Source organism: Talpa occidentalis, unplaced genomic scaffold, assembly GCF_014898055.3.
Source record: "Talpa occidentalis isolate TD23 unplaced genomic scaffold, MPIMG_talOcc4v2.1 talOcc4.7, whole genome shotgun sequence".
Lineage (NCBI taxonomy): Eukaryota > Metazoa > Chordata > Mammalia > Eulipotyphla > Talpidae > Talpa > Talpa occidentalis.
Genome location: NW_023605083.1, coordinates 24,290,477 through 24,307,618, shown reverse-complemented (window position 1 = coordinate 24,307,618; position 17,142 = coordinate 24,290,477). Strand labels below are relative to the sequence as shown.

Below are 17,142 nucleotides of genomic sequence, written 5' to 3'. Positions count from 1 at the left end.
AGTAATGATGCACCTGAACAAACTGAAAGCAGGGTCACAAAGAAATACTTGTCACTTGTGCTCACAGAAGGACTAATCAAAATACTTAAAAGGCAGAAGTAAGTCAAGTGACTTTCAACAGATGAATGAATAAACAAAATGCTGCATATACATGTATAATGGAATATTCAGCCTTGAAAAAGAAGGAAATTCTGACACATGCTACAGCTTTGGGTGAATCTTGAGGACATTATGCCAAGTGAGTAAGCCAATCACAAAAAGAAAATACTATATGATTCCACTTATATAGGTACCTAGAACAGTCAAATTCATAGAGAGAGAAAGTAGAATAGACTTTACTAGGGAAATGGGGAATCGTGTCTAATAGGTACAGAGATTCAGTTTTCAAGATGAAAAGAATTCTTGAGACTGGTTGCACAGTAATGTGAATGTACTCAACATTATTGAACTGTACAAGTGAAAATGGCTAACATGGTAAACATCATGTTTATTTTACCACAATTTTAAAAATATTTTAATACAGGTTTAAAGAAAACCATGAGGCCAGATAATATGTAAAGTTGTCTTCACCTGTACAGTATTTGAGTTAGAACTAACTACAATTATGTGATTTATCATGGCTGTGATACAAGATTCATGAATAAAACTGGAACAAAAAAATCATTATTCATAATATTTGCAGTATGTTTATTATGATCATTAACCTTTATGTTCCAAGGAATAAGATTCAATGACTAATACTTACTCATGTTGTCTACAGAGATTCACTAAAATATTACTTAAATGTTGGAAAACTTATGGTCAAATAGAAAGTTCCACAGATTTAAGATTATTATTAATCTCTCTGCAAAACTGATATCCCCAGTTTGATGGCCATTAAATCTTGCCCACAAAAAGGGGCACTTTCATCTGTGATCACCTATGCAGACATTGTAACACTCTTTTTTTTAAGATTTATTTATTTATTTATACAAGAACCGGGGTACAGGCCAGATGCGCAGGAGGGTGAGAAGATTCACCAGAGACAGAGCGGGGAACAGACAGGCAGACTGACGAAACACACTGCTGAGAGGAGCAGCAGGCACGACAGGAGAGGTCTGCTGCGCCATGTGGGACCCTCACCGGCCAGCCAGGATCGAACCTGCACTGCAGAGGCTGTGGACAGCTTCACAGCGCTGCGCTCAACACCTGCACCACCAGGGAGGCCCAGACACTGTAACACTCTATGGTCTAATGTGCCAGATGAGCTATATATATGTTTGCCATGCCACCATGACTGAGTTCTAGTGTGCACAACCTCACCATGAAGCAGCTATCTCATCTAGGTGTGTACACCGCACAATGCAGTCAACCTGTGCTTATTAAACTGATTTGAATTGGCATACCATTTACTCAAATTCTCAGGTTTCACAGTACAAGTTGATGACATTTCTAAAATTAAATAAAACCATCTTGTCATTTTACTATATAATTCTATTTATTCCTTCCTTAAAACAGGTTGACCTAAGTTAATATATTATTATTAAATTTTCTCATTTATTCTCTATGGTTTTATTTTTTTTAAGATTTATTTATTTATGTATACAAGAACTGGGGAGTAGACCACAGATACTGGGGAGTAAGGGGATTCACCAGAGAGAGTGGGGAGCAGAACAGGCAGATCTACTTAAATTCACTAGTGAGGGGAGTAGCAGGCAACAGGAGAGGTCTGCTGCGCCATGTGGGTTCCTCCCTTGTGGCCTGGGATCGAACTCATGTTGCACATAGCTTGATAGCCTGTGTCTTTAACCCTTGCGCCGCCAGGGAGGCCCCACTCTTTGGTTTTAACTTAAAATTTTAAAACATTACTTTAACGCCTCTAAGTGAATTTTAGAAATCTATTTAACTGGCCACAGAATAAGTATTTACTAGTTTAAATGAAAGTAGAAATAGAGTAATAATAATGACCTATCAGTAAGCAAAGAAATCAAAATATATAGCCAGTAGCACATAGTGATGTTCAACATCACTAGTCATAAAAGAAGAACAAATAAAACCACAGTAAGATACCACCACAAAACTCACTAGCCTAGCTAAAATTAAAAACACTTACAAGTCCATGATTGGATAGACTGTCAAGCAACTAGAACTCTCAAACAATGCTTAGGAGAATATAAAACAAACGGCATAACCACTTTCTAATAGGTTAGACATTTCTTATATGGTTAAAAAAAAAAACCCACACAATTCACTCCTAAGTATTTACCTAAGACAAATAAAGCATATATCAAAACAAAGACTTATTCATTTAAATATGAATGTTAAAAATTGAAAGCAACTCAAATACGTCAATAGATAAACTATACTGTATTGTTATAATCGAATGCTATCCATCAATAATAAGGAATGAACCACTAAAAGCTGACACAAAAACATAATTTTTTTGTGTAAACCAATCTAAATTATAGAAAGCAGGGCACTATTGTCCTAGAGTTAGCAATGGGGATGAGGAGAAACTGACAGCGAGGAGACACAAAGAGTTATTTGGGGTGATGAAATGTTCTATGTTTTCATTGTGATTGTGGCTACTGAAGGATTTATATTTTTCAAAACTCACCCAATTATACACTTAAATAGTGGATTTCGTTGTATGTAATTTATACTGTTTTCTGGAAAGTTTCTAGTAAGTTTCTAGAAAGTTTCTAGTAAAGTTTCTAGTAAGCAGTATTTTAATGTTTGACACTTCCGAAATTTTCATCATTTTCTTTCTCAAAAAATTTTATATGAAAATTAAATATATGTTATTTTGTATTAATAGAAGTATATGCTACTCAAAACATACATAAAAATAGGAATTATAAAGAACTACAGATCAATTATTTAAACATCCTGTTAATTGAGACAACTTCATTAACTAATCCAGTGACATAATATATACTTAAGCGAAAGGTTATGACTGAAAGTAGTGGACATAAATTCATGTCAAAAATCTCATTACTGGTGTTTAGTATAGATATTTTCTTTAACTTACTATGTGACTGTCAAAAACTCTAGAAGTACTAATCTGCCATCTTTCATTGCTTGTGTTTGCAATATTAATGCTATCTTCAGTCTGTAGGCTATATGCGGGAAATCTTTTAAGTCACTTGTCCATATTATGAAAATAGTTTAACTATATCTAGACTACACAAGCCATTAATTTATTTTACTAGAAACACAGAAAATGCAACAAAAGATCACATGTACATATACTGTGATTTATGTAATTTCTTTTTTTCCCAGTAGAACTCAAAGATAGGATATTCTGAATTGCATTCTTTTATTGATAACTATATTTACTGTATTTTAGCTAAAAAATGAAATAGAAATTATAAAACATTCATTTTTCTTACTCTAATATGTGTTCTTGCATAAACCTAGAACGTAAAAATGTTCCACTCAAATGACATCTAAAATTGACTACTTACATTATTCAGAAATTAGTGTTTAAAAAATGGAGTGTGTCTGTGTGCATATGTAACACTAAACATTTATTTTTCATCACTCTTGAGGAGACACTTCAATATTCCCTACTTGACTCACTAATTCAACAAAAATTTATTGAGCACTACTATGTGCCAGATTATGTATGCTAAGTTGAACTAGAGTGAGGGAAAAAGAAGACATGTTCTATGAATCATCAATTTACAATACAGTTTTGGGGAGAGACACCACCCACATAAATCAGCTAAAACCACAACAATGAATCCATCTGTGAGGGAATTACATGAGGTTTGGAAATGCATTAACAGAAAGATAATCTGGTTTGGGTTTTATGCTGGCTTCCCTAAAGACCATAACTGCTGAGCATCAGTGTTCAAAACATATTATTAAGACATGTATAAACAAACCAAGGTATAAACAATAATAGTTGTAGGATCAAATAGTGTGAAGTTTCTTTTGTATTCAACTGATCTGTGGTATCATTTAGCCTTGATCATATCACATATTTTTATCCCTCTTATTAACTCAAATCAATTACAGTAATTTACCCTGGCACAAAAGAGATCATAAATTCATATGAAAACACACTGATTGAAGACTAGTCTCAGTTACATTGTAGTAATTCATATAATCTGGAATATGTTCATAATTTCATTGTAGATTATCTAAATAAACACACATATGTGCACATACACACAGAGACACATGCAAAGCATATACTTGAGACTATATCCACATACTACACTCTGAGAAACCCTGCTCTTTGTAGTCATTTTCCTACCTCCTTTTCAACAACAGGGTATCTGATAAGTAAATAAATAATTTATCCTTAGATCTGTAAAATGCCTTGTAGTCTACAAAGCACCACTACAAAGATGTTCTCTCTTTTGATGTTAGTAACAATTCTGGGTAAATTATCCATTTAAAGATTAGGAAACTAAATCTGGGGGTCGTAAACCGATGTTACCTCAGTTACCTCTTCCTTTGGAGACACTTCCTTGAGCAAATCATATTATAAATAATTTTCATTTGGAACTTAAAGTTTTTCTTTCAGATACTGATCTTGAGAAGGCTCAGCTATATAGTGAGATCTAGTTGAGTGTGAACATACTTTTTTTTTAAGATTTATTTGTTTGTTTGTTTGTTTATATAAGAACTGGGTACAGTCAAAAGCGAGGGAGGGTGAGAGAATCCACCAGAGCCAGAGCAGGGAACAGAACAGACAGACTGACGAAATACACTGCTAAGGGGAGCAGCGGGCAGCAGGAGAGATGTGGGACCATTGCCCAGAAGCTGGGGATCGAACCGGCACTCCAGAGCCTGTGGGCAGCTTCGCAACCCAGCGCTCAACCACTGCACCACCAGGGGAGGCCCGAGAACATACTTTTTATTTTATTTTATTTTTTTTATTTTTATAAATTTTATTTTTATATTCCCATACTTTTTAGCAAAGATTAAAGAGTTCACCTGCTTTGACAAAAAGATAGGTACTCTTTAAATTATGTTCCAAATTGTTAAAATTATATGTAAAGCTAAGTATGAATTATCCTAAAAGTTTTCTGCTTTCTACTTAATAAAAAAAAATTATTAAAACAATTTAATCTTTCTAAGCAAAAAGGATAATGTTGAAATTGATAGTATGATAAGCAAATTGGGTATTCATTGGAAATGTCTACCTCTAAGAAGAAAATTATAGAATCAATGAAAACAAGTTTATGCAATTAATCAATTTGTTGAAGAAGAAAATTTTCTGCAATTTAACTCTGGGTGGAACTTTGAATAGTTACACTAAATGAATAGTTGAAGTCTCTATTAACTAGGAACCCAAATTTCAGTCCCGTAGATAGAATATTAATGCATTAGTCTTGTGTTAGTCTTATATCCTAAGACATCACTACATTTGACCCCAAATAACTATATTTTATGAATTGATTAAAATATTAGAGATGCCTGATCTTTACTGAGTAATCTTCACCTATTTTCTCTAATCAATATGGCAATTCCAATGGGTGCCAATACAGCAAGAAGAACAATACTGTCCCTGAAGGTCACAGCAAGTTAATGTCCATTCTGATCTAGAGCCTAAGCCGACCTATCTCATAATTTAGAACAATGCAAGGAAAAACCAGAGGTACTTGCTTAGGAAATAAAATGGAAGCAACTTTTTTTCATTTCTTTTATTGTATTACCTTTTTTATTGTGGTAATGCTGGTTTACAACACTGGGTATTATTTAGAGGTATAGGTTCACATCTCTTCAGATGTGTGTTACCACACCACACCCACCACCAAAGCACTCACAGTCCTCCATCATAGTCCACTGGGCTCCCACCCTTTTCTTTACCCCACCCCACCCTCCTCTGCAGACCTTAATTCTTCATCAAATTTCTAGGGTTTTTGGTTTAGCCTTGTCTGTTCCTTGATTTTATTTCTCTATTCCACATAAGAGTAAAATCATCAGAAAGAGAAACTTCTAACATTTTGTTTAGCATAATCCCTTCCAGTTCGATCCATATTGTTGCAAACAACTTGATTTCATTTTTTTTTTCCTTTATAGTGGGTAGCATTCCGCTGTGTATATACCACATCTTCTTTTTTGGTAAAGATTTATTTATTTATACAAGAACCAGGGTACAGGCCAGATGCGCAGGAGGGTGAGAGGATTCACCAGAGACAGAGTGGGGAACAGACAGGCAGACTGATGAAATATACTGCTGAGGGGAGCAGCGGGGGCGACAGGAGAGGTTTGCTGCGCTGTGTAGGACCCTTGCCAGCCATCCGGAATCGAACTGGCGCTGCAGAGGTTGCGGACAGCTTCACAGCGCTGAGCTCAACTGTCTGCACCACCAGGGGAGGCCCTATACCACATCTTAATTCATTCATCTGTCCTTGGGTGAATAGGTTGTTTCCATACCTGGGCTATTGTAAAAGTGCTACAATGAACACATCAAAGCATATATCCCTTCATATTAGTATTTTTGCATTCTTTGGGTAGATACATAGGAGTGGAATTGCTGAATCCTATGGCAAATCTATTTTTTTAAATATTTATTATTTATGCAAATAAGAGCTGGGGTACAGGCCCAAGATGTGGGAGTGAGAGGATTCACCAGAGAGAGTGGGGAACAAAACAGGCAGATTGAAATACAATGCCGAGGGGAGCAGTGGGTAAGACAGGAGAGGTCTGCTGCACAATGTGGGTCACCTCCCTCATCAAGGATCGAACTCACGTTGCAGTGGCTGTGGATAGCTTCATAGTGCTGAGACTTAACCCCTTGTGCCACCAGGGAGGCTCCTGCCAAATCTATTTTTAATATATTTTTTAAATTGTATACTTTCCAAAGGGGTTGAACCAACATTTTCACCAACAGTATACATGGGTTCCTTTTTCTACATAACTTCATTAACACCTGATATTTCTGGTCTTTTTTGTGTGGGTCATTCTAATGGGTGTGAGGTGGTATTTTATAATATTATGGTTTTGATTTGCAGTTCTCCAACAGTAAGTGATATTGAGCCTTTTTTCTAGTGTCCATTGGTCATCTGTAAGCTTTCGTTGCAGAAGACTCTATTTAACTCTTCTACCCATTGTTTTAATTGTTTTTTTTAAGATTTATTTATTTATACAAGCACTGGGTACAGTCAGAAGCGTGGGTGGGTGAGAGAATTCACCAGAGCCAGAGCAGGGAGCAGAGCAGGCAGAAGGACCGAAGTACACTGCTGAAGGGAGCAGCAGGTGGCAGGAGAGGTCTGCGCGCCATGTGGGACCCTCGCCAGGTGGCAGGGGATCATACTGACCCTGCATAGGCTGCGGGCAGCTTCGCAGCCCAGCGCTCAACTGCTGCGCCACTAGGGAGGCCCTTAACTGGGTTTTTTGATTTCTTTTTGTTGAGTTGTATATGTCAGTTATAGATCTTGGATATAAAATGCTCCTTATCAAATGTGCAACTGGTTTTAATTATCGTTAAAGAGGATGTACTACTTGAGACTTGGCAAAGAACAAAAGATAAATGTCATATCTAATATTATAGAAAGGGGGGTTAGACCCCCTCAATTTCCCATTAGAGGAGTCAGAAAATATTATTATTACTATTATTAATAATGAAAACAGCAATAATAAAGTAATAAATGTATTCAAGACATTATGTCAGGTAATTATTAAATTATTTAATGAATACATCATTTACTATCTAAAGGTAAGTGTAAGCTAGATAATATTATTCCCATTAGACACATGAGGAAATTAAGTCTCAGAAAGGCTAATTAGTCCAAAATCATGTAACTAGAGTTAGGAACAGACTTTGAACCTAGACCTTCTAACTATGAATCGCACTCTTGTACTTTCTGTATAACCTACTTTCATTGATGAAGGAATTCTCAAAGAATAGTTCTCAGCTATAAGCAATGGAAGATAGATAGAGAGTAGTCAATAATATTAAGTGTCAAAAAAAAATTCAGAAAGATTCTAGAGACTAATATTGGATTTGGCCCTATTTAGAGTACACAGATGTATGGTTAGCTTCCAAATTTTACAGGATTAAGAGGTAGACATAGAAAAGGGAAATATATGACTCCATCAGGAAAACTGGTATTGAGAGAAATAAATGAAAAATATTAGGGAGGGGATAAAGACACCGCAGGAGGTCCCTGTGCAATATTATCCAAAATCCCTTACTTCCTAGGCCCCTCACTTCCTTATACAGATTCCCTCATTTCATTTGAGCTTTCCCATAATTCTCTATACCAGAAATACCTTATTCTAGCATATTTTTCTTGTAAACTCCAACTTATCCTTTACCATGCAGCTCAAAGGTCACATCCTTGGTGAAGACACTATTGAACTTCACTCTCAAGAGTAATCTCCATCTTCACTACTGAGTTATTTTGTATTCAGTTCTTTAACATCCATCTTCCTCAAAAGTTGGCTTCTGAGTTATGAAACAACCTAAGTGCTCAGTGACAGATGAGTGGATTAAGAAGGTATGATATATACATAAAGGTATACTACTTAACTATAAAAATAAAGGTGAACTAGAGGAACTGGAGGGTATTATGTTAAGTGAAATAAGTCACAATGAGAACACAAATATTGGATGATTTTACTCATATGTGAAATATAAAGAAATGAAACAGAGGAACAGATAAATCTAATCCAAACAAACCCTAGAAATGAGACTGTAGAATTGAGTTTAGCAAAGGGAAAAGGTGAAAGGAAGCAAAGGGGGTGGGGGCCCTATGGTCTATGGTGGAGACTTGGAGGTACTTTGGTGGTAGGTGTGGTGTGGGAACATACATCTAAAGAGGGATCAAACCATACCCCTAAGTTATATATAGTGTTGTAAAACAATGCAAACTCAATTAACAAATAAACAAACAGAGGAGGAAAGCCTGGATTAATTAATCAGTAGTGTTTGGGAGCCAATATACAATTTGAAAAAAAAAGAGGTTAGCCTCCTATAACCAGGTATCATGTCAAATTACCTTTTGAAACCCAAACATTCAACACTGACTGGAACATTCCTCTTAAAAAAAAAAAAAAAAAAAAACAGTATCCAGAACCAATCATGATAATCAAACTCCAGATGAGAAAATATATTTAAAATCACTTAATACAGAAAGAAAATGACTACTTGACCATTTAAATAGCAGAGCTGTTATTTTTATAAATACTCAGAAAATATGGTGAACTAAAGGACCTTCATATTAGACTGGCACAGCAAAGTTTATTTCAATTGTAAATCAGCATGTTCTTTGAAACAATTTACTTTTTTATGTTGGAATATAAAAATTAGAACTTCTGATTCTAAAACAATATATACTTTTTAAAATAAATACGCTCTTTAAGAGCCAAAATCACTCTTGCTTTATTTTTAAAAAGACATTCAACTGGAATTCATTTTAAAATGTACTCTCATCTTTTAGAATGTCTGCCACAGTCTTAATTATGAGAACACTGTCCCCTCATGGAACCAAGCCAATGAGAATGAAATCCAAAATAAAAGCAAACCAGTGGAAATGTCTTTGTTTCTGTTGATTATATGAGATAATGGTCTCAGAAATGAAAAGAATTCTATTCATGTCTAAAAAAGCTAGGATGCAGAGAGAGCAAACCTCTTGACCCTGACAAGAAAAGAAAGATAAAGGCAAGTTGAGATCTTCAAACTAGCAAAGGGATTCACTAAAGATATTACTGATCAAAATTTGATCCAATAAAATATTCTGCTAAAGATTTAACATACCATATAGTGTTTATAGTATATATATATACTATAAATATTTTTAAACACATAAAAAAGGCAATTTCCCCCCTTGGTTTCTTAAGGAACCACTGATTGCTTTCAACAGAAGAATGTTCTCATGGGTACATTGCTAGTTATCAAGGTTTCTTTGTGGTTGGAACGATATAGCACATCACAGGAATGTAGCAAACAGAAATGAGGACAGAAATGACCTACTGTTTCATGTGAGAAGCTCAGGGTATTCATATCAAACTTCAGTTACTAAAATCTATTTCCTAAAGCCTCAGGTATCATTTTAAAGATACCCATAAAATACTTGTATTAGAAAAATTAATTTAAAATCTTTCTTGAAGATTGCCCTTTGTCTAGAATTTAACTGACAATACTGGTTGGATCTATTTCCCAAATAAAATGTTGTTTATCCTTGTGACCAAAAGGGTTAATGCTCACTCTTCAAAGATGTACCATAATTTAGGTAGAAATGCTAAATATATGACAGATTGATACTAACAAAAAAAGAAACACTCATAGCCACTAGTTACTCCATTCACTGTAATAACACACATTATGGAGAAAGCATCACTGCCTAGACAGCTGATTTACATAAAAACAAAGGTTTTAATTGAATATAATTTGAAATGAGTTTTTATGACATAAATAGAGTCTTCAATGTGTCAGTTACACACCAAAGATGCACTAGAAACACGCTGAGTCTCTAGGCAGGAAAAGTAAAAACTCCAGTACTATAAACAATCTGAACAAAGGCAACAGGTTCTTTGAAAAAAAATTATACCCATGAACTCAAATATAGACTTTCATCCCTAGAACTTCGCTGTATCTGAAATGTTATGTTTAGAAGAAGCAGTATAGCTACAACATACTTGCCAACTATGAAAGCTGTGTTCCATTTTCCCAAGAAAAGACAGAGATGTTAGAGGAAGAACTTGAAAGACTTGGAGACCTGGTCCAAGGTGGTTGAGGAATTATCCTCCATGCTGGCAATATTTATGAATATCTTGAGCCCAAGATTAAAACAAGAATAGAAGTTCTCACTTTCATCCAGATTCTACCTGCAAAAGAATCTAAACTAGCTGGCTATGAGAGAGAGTGAAATAGTAGAAAAATTTTTTTCCCACTCCTGGATTTTTCATTCAGTTCTAGGGGTCAGAACTGAATGGGTAAGAACTTTCTCAGAATTAGGCATAAAATGACCAAATTGAAGAATAATCTATAAGAAACTATAAGAAATCATTCAAGGCAGGGGGATAAAAGAAAGAGACAAGAGTTCTAGTCATAGTTTGGAGTCCATCTTAGCAAAAATTCTTTATAAAACTTATGGGATGGGTAAAATAAAAACTTCAGTTTCTAATTAAATTGAATTTAAATAAATTTAGGAATTTTATAGAATTGAAAAATAATGACTATATTTGGAGGCTGGCATTCTGTGGTGCTTTTTCAAAAAATGAAAAATTAAAAAAGATCAAGAAAGTTGATATTTTATAAGACCTTGCAAATTTTGCTCAGAATTGTCTTCCTGATCAGATTGTCAGAGGAAAGGTGAAACACTGAATCTTGAGATAATACAAAATAATTATTATTATTTTGTAATTATTATTACACAATAAAATTAGAGTCCATAGGACTTTGAACTATATTTTAGGATCTTAACATCTTAAAGAAAATATTATACTGTTTCACCATGTGATATAAAAAAAAACACTTTGTGCTGCACCTCCCCCTGCAGTGACCCTTAGGGCTAATGGCTTGCGCCACGGTCCCTAGGTCCGGCTGGGCAACCAGCCCGCAGGCGGAGAACAGCAAAACCCCCTGAAGATATACTTGCTGCACCTCCTCCTGCAGTGACTTCTAGGAATCCCTAGGTCCGGCTGGGCAACCAGCGCGCAGGAGGAGAACAGCAAAAAACCACCTGAAGACATAGATAAGACGGAAGCCTGTTGAAAGATAACGACCACCAGAAGCCACTACAGGAATGCTGTCCGCTCTGAAACTTATCTCACCTTCTCTAGACCCACAAACTTTATTCTAATACAACTGTCTCTCTAAAATCTTTTCTCTTTCTCTGTTTAAAAGGTCATTGGTTTGCCGATTAAAAAAGAACATACGAAATCTAATAACTAGGCTGATTCAAATGAAACGTTACTAAACTCTGTGTATTAATTGAACTGCTAGCTTAATAATTTCTCCGTTGTATACTTAGCCTTGTTTGTATTAATCTAAATGATAAAAATATTACATTGTGAAAAGTAAAATTCACCCGTGTTAATTATTAGTAATAGTGAGTAGTTAAAACAAAAAGTAATCATATAAAACAAAAAGAAAAATTAATAGCCTAACTACTTAGGAATGCGCCTGGGTCCAGATGTAAATCACTGCCCTGTCAATAATAAGCTAAACCTATAAGCAAGCTGATTTCTTCACTGATGTTCGCCATTCCTATGCTTTTAGAAAACATATATATACTGGTCACCAACTCAAATTAAATTACACTCAGATTTTCACTCTTGAAGTGTGTCTGTTTGTCATTTCTTTAACCGAATCCCTGACCACCCTGCGCAGTCTCTCAACCCTGATACAGCCTCATCGCTCACTGCTGTGCTGGTCCGCGGCAACTTTGTTGAAAAAAAAGGAAATGAGAGTTCTCACCTTCTTTTGGTGTAAGGGGATGTAAGGCATCACCTTCCTTGAGAAAAGAGACAATTTGTAACGAAAAAAGACGCCTGTTGGGAATAAGCCATATGGCATAATCCAGTGCTTTCCATAGTGTAGTCCATGTATACATGAGATTATTATTAAGAAATGAACAATGTGTGTGTGTGTGTGAGAGAGAGAGAGCGCGCGCTTCTATCTTCTATATAATAGATGATATTGATTTCTTTACTTCTGGCAACAATTTAATTTTTGTTTTCTTTAATGTACATATTCAATATAAAAACAGTGATTGTGTTTAATAAGCATACAGACCCCTTCCACAAACTCCATGTAATGAGGTGATTGGCCTTTTCTAACTTTAGACAAAGCTTGAAGATTTATTTTTTGGTTTAATGTCTGCACTGAGGAAAAACAAGTACAGGTGACACCATTTGAAAAAGAGAAGGATTAAGTGAATTAGTATAATACCACAACCCTCTTCTCTACTCAATTCCCAGGCAGAGGAAAAAAAAATATTAAACTGAGCATGAGAAGTTAAAAAAGTTAAGAAGTCCAGTTAGAGGAACCTATGCTGAAGTAAAAAAGACCAATTCATTAATTCAATTTTAGTCCCACAATTTTAAATATAAACCAATTTCTTTCAGATATCATTACTTAGCATAAGAGTCAAACACCCTTCTGGCACTCTCCCTTGCTCATTCTATTTTCCTCTCCTGAAAAAGAGTTTAACTTTGAGTCCCTACGTCTATTCTTTAGGAACAGATATCCCTTTCCTTCACAATTACTTATAATTGTAAAAACAACATTCTTCTTGAAGATAACAAATTGCAGGCAAATCTCAAGATAATGCTTTATGACTTGATCTTTCTCACTTATTTTCTCATTACTTTGTAGAAGAAACAACAAGCCAACGTTTTCATAATCCTTGCGCAAAATTATTACTGGCATGAATAGCAGTATGCCTTACCCAAGTAAGCTAAAAGTGTCCTGAGTATGAATAAGCCCTGTAGTAAACATGTGATGATGAATTCATTCTTAGTTTTTTAAATGGGATGACTCAGCTCTCCAGACCTTTAAGATAATTTTCACTAAACATATTTATGTCACCGTAATGCCCAGGAACTTTCTAAACATCACAAGGTAAAATCCCTGCCCATAAGGTTTATGCATCCTCTCCTTCATTAAGCACTGCTATAATTCAATTATATAAAAATATGAGAATGATTTCACCAGTATTGTGACAGAGAAGGTTCTTTGCTTGATAAGAAAACTTAACAATTAACCTGAGGGATACTACACTGACAGACTCCAATAACTCAGTATAAGACAGAAGAACCACTGGCACCTCAGAAACCAATACAAACTATATCAGAGGGGAAGTGGAAGAGAGTAACATATCACTAAACAGGAAGTTGGTAGAAGAAACACCTATAGGCTGCGACAAGGGGCACAGATGGCAGGGCTGTTAGCTCAGCCAAAGGGCCTAGGGAGAGGAGAGTAGAAACTGTACAGAGGAACACAACCTTGATACAAGTTAAGCCCATAAAAAGGAGCTGGAGTGCTCCACATAGGCTGGACCCTCAGTAAGGACGACAAAGAAAGTTCTCTAAGGCATTCTCCTTCACCCCACCCCTTGTGATTGGTACTGACCTCGTGAAGTTCACTGACAAGCAAACAGATGGCCAATTCATAGATCAGGAATAGGAGAAAGGAAAGATAGACATGGCACCACAAACAGAAAACAGAGCCCCCGCCCCGAACATGTTGGTAACAGCAGATAACAATGGTATGAAACAAGAAATCAATCAAAAGAAAAAGAAGGGAAGAACACAGATTTCTGGAGCACAAATAATATGCTGAAGAACAACTAATTTATGACAAAAGAGTCAGAGCTTATAATTGAACATGGAAATAAATGCTGTTTGAAAAATTGAACTGCCTATGCCAATGAATGAAACTGGACCACTATCAAATACCGTATACAAAAATAAACTTGACATAGATTAAAGAACTGTACCTAAGACTTAAAATTATAAAATACATATAAGAAAACACAGGTAACATTTTCCTTGACATCTGCCATAGAGACATGTTCAGAGACTTGACTCCAATGGCAAGGGAAACAAAAGAAAAAAAAATGTGACTACTTCAAACTAAAATATTTCTGCACAGCAAAAGAAACTTGCAACAAATGAAAATATACCCTACTGAATGGGAGAAATTATTTCCATATCATATGTCCCAAATGGTATTAATATTCAAAAGATAAAAAGAAGTCATAACACTCATCAATAAAAAAAAATTAAAAAATGGGCAGAGGCTCTGTATAGACACATCTCCAAAAACATACAGATGGCAAGTAGGCATATGAAAAAATTTTGTCATCTCATTGAGAAATGCAAATCAAATCAACAATTAGGTATCATCTTACACCTGTGAGAATGGCTATTATCCAAAAGATAAGAAGCAACAGGTTTAGAGAGGATGTGGAAGAGAATGTTTATATACTGTTGGTTGGAATGCAAATGGGTACTGTTATTATAGAAAGAAGTATAGATATTCTGGAAAAAATTAAAAATAGAAATTCCATACAAAACTGTTATCCCACTTTGGGGATAATACAAAAAAAATACAAAAGCACAAATTCAAAGAGATATATGCACCTCAATGTATTATTTAAAATAGCCAAGAGATAGAAACAACCTTAGTGCCCATTTGGCAGACAACTGGATAAAGATGGGGTGTATATATCTATAGCAGAATGCTATAGAGCTATAAAAAGATGGAATCCTGCCATTTGCAACAACATAGATAGATCTAGAAGATATAAAGCAGACAGGGAAAGACAAACACAATATGATTTCATTCATATGGGATATAAGGATAAAATAAGCAAAACAATGATTTATTTTGTTAAATAACACAAAAAACAAACTTTTGCACTGTGAGACCAAATAGTGGCTGCCATAGTGGGAAAGAGGGCAGGTAAATGGAGACAAAGGGGACAATGGTTTAGTGAAGGACAGAAGTGGACTTTGAGCAGTGAATTTAACCCTTTGCACTCCGCTGTCCCCTCTCAGGGGACATCGGAATTCTAGCATATCGGTTGTCCCCTCTCAGGGGACATTGCAATTTATTAGTGATTACGGGGAATTAAGGTTATTTCAACGCAACTTTTTGAGACATGCATGTTTCCCTGAAGTTTTATCTTAAAATGGCACAAGAAATTGAATCAAAATATCGTAAAATGTTTCGGAGTGCAAAGGGTTAATGTAATATATACCTGTGCTGATGCTCAAAGATATGAAACCTTTGAAACTGAAATGTTATAATAATTCAATAAAAAGAAATTAAATGATTGTTGATATTTAAGTGTGAAAGAAATACAGATTTGTGATAAAGAATGGGAAAAAGAAAACCTAGTGTTCAAGTCAGAAACAAGCACTCTCTTTTAGAAGTCTAGAGGCTCTTTCAAAACACTACATATTCTTTGAATATTTATCTCTGTATCCCCATACTTTGAATTTGTATCTTCGTATCTTTATGGTCTAGCATAGAACAAACCTGGTAAATACAGAAATGCTTGTGAAACATTTGCTGAATTAACCTGAGAAATGACCTAACCCTATCTTAGTACCCACTGGGCTGAAACTATAACATAATCCAAGTCATTTTGGGGCACAGTTGTGCTGGAGAGTCAGCACATGGAACAGCACAGCATCCTCTCTGAAAATAGCAACTCCTTACCTGTTGTTGTACTGGTACTTGCTGTACCACCTGTGTAGGCACTGCTGCTTGACTAGCCACAGATGTCTGCAAAGTCACTGTCGAACCTGTGTCCGACCCAGTCTCTGATGTCTGCATGATGGTCTCTGAAGTATAGTAAAAGAGAAATAAAGTGTTAAATTTCCTTCTTGAATGACCAGCTGCCTTATTTGTTCTTAAAATTCTCTCCTGAAACTTTGAACTCTCAGAATACTTCTTACCCCAACATACTGTCAAGACAGTCCATGCATATTTATAGTCCATTTGACCATTTATTTGATACAGAAAATTACTAATTCAAATTTTCTTAAATCCCCATTAGTTACCTCTTATCTTGATGTTATAAAGGTTAAACATCATTTAAATCTACCTTCCTCATCTCTTGTGAACTATTGTATTTAATCACATTACAAACTGTAGTCTAAAATTATGTCAAAATGTCAATTCTCAGAACACAAATCTTAACTGGATACAGATGTCGTAAAATGTACTTTCTTTTTTTAAAGTATTATTTTTATTTATTTATGCATATAAGAAGAGAGGTATAGGCCAGAGGTGGGGGGGCAGAGGAGTGAGAGGATTCACCAGAGACAGTGGGGTGCAGAACAGAAGTATTGACTGAAATACACTGCTGAGGGGAACAGTGGGCAACACAGGAGAGGACTGCTGTGCCACATGGGTTAACTCCCTGGCTGGAGATAGAACTCATGCTGCATTGGCTGACTTTAACCCCTGCGCCATCAGGGAGGTCCCATAAAATGTACTTTCTAGACATTTTTTAATAAAATATTAGGATGTCACTGCATATGTGCAATTTGAAAATAAATATTTCTAAGGTCTTTACCAATTACTATTTAGAGATAATTTTAAAAATGTATATCCCAAAACAAATTGAAATAACACTAAACTTAGCCAAATGATCAAACCCATTAGTTCTTCTCTGCCTCTATGTTATGACATAGTAGTAAAATCAAAGTTAAGTTACATTCTTACACAAAGATAGCCAA

The 17,142-nt window shown here is 35.4% G+C and overlaps 1 protein-coding gene across 23 annotated transcripts in view; it reads right to left on the bottom strand.

Moving 5' to 3' along the window:
- RFX3 (regulatory factor X3) overlaps positions 1 to 17,142 on the bottom strand; it is a 275,282-nt gene that overhangs the window by 149,344 nt on the left and 108,796 nt on the right. For all 23 annotated transcript variants that reach the window (XM_037491495.2, XM_037491502.2, XM_037491503.2 and 20 more), the window contains one exon: positions 16,118 to 16,242. In XM_037491495.2, the coding sequence (XP_037347392.1) occupies positions 16,118 to 16,242 (125 nt within the window). The remainder of the gene's footprint in view (positions 1 to 16,117; positions 16,243 to 17,142) is intronic.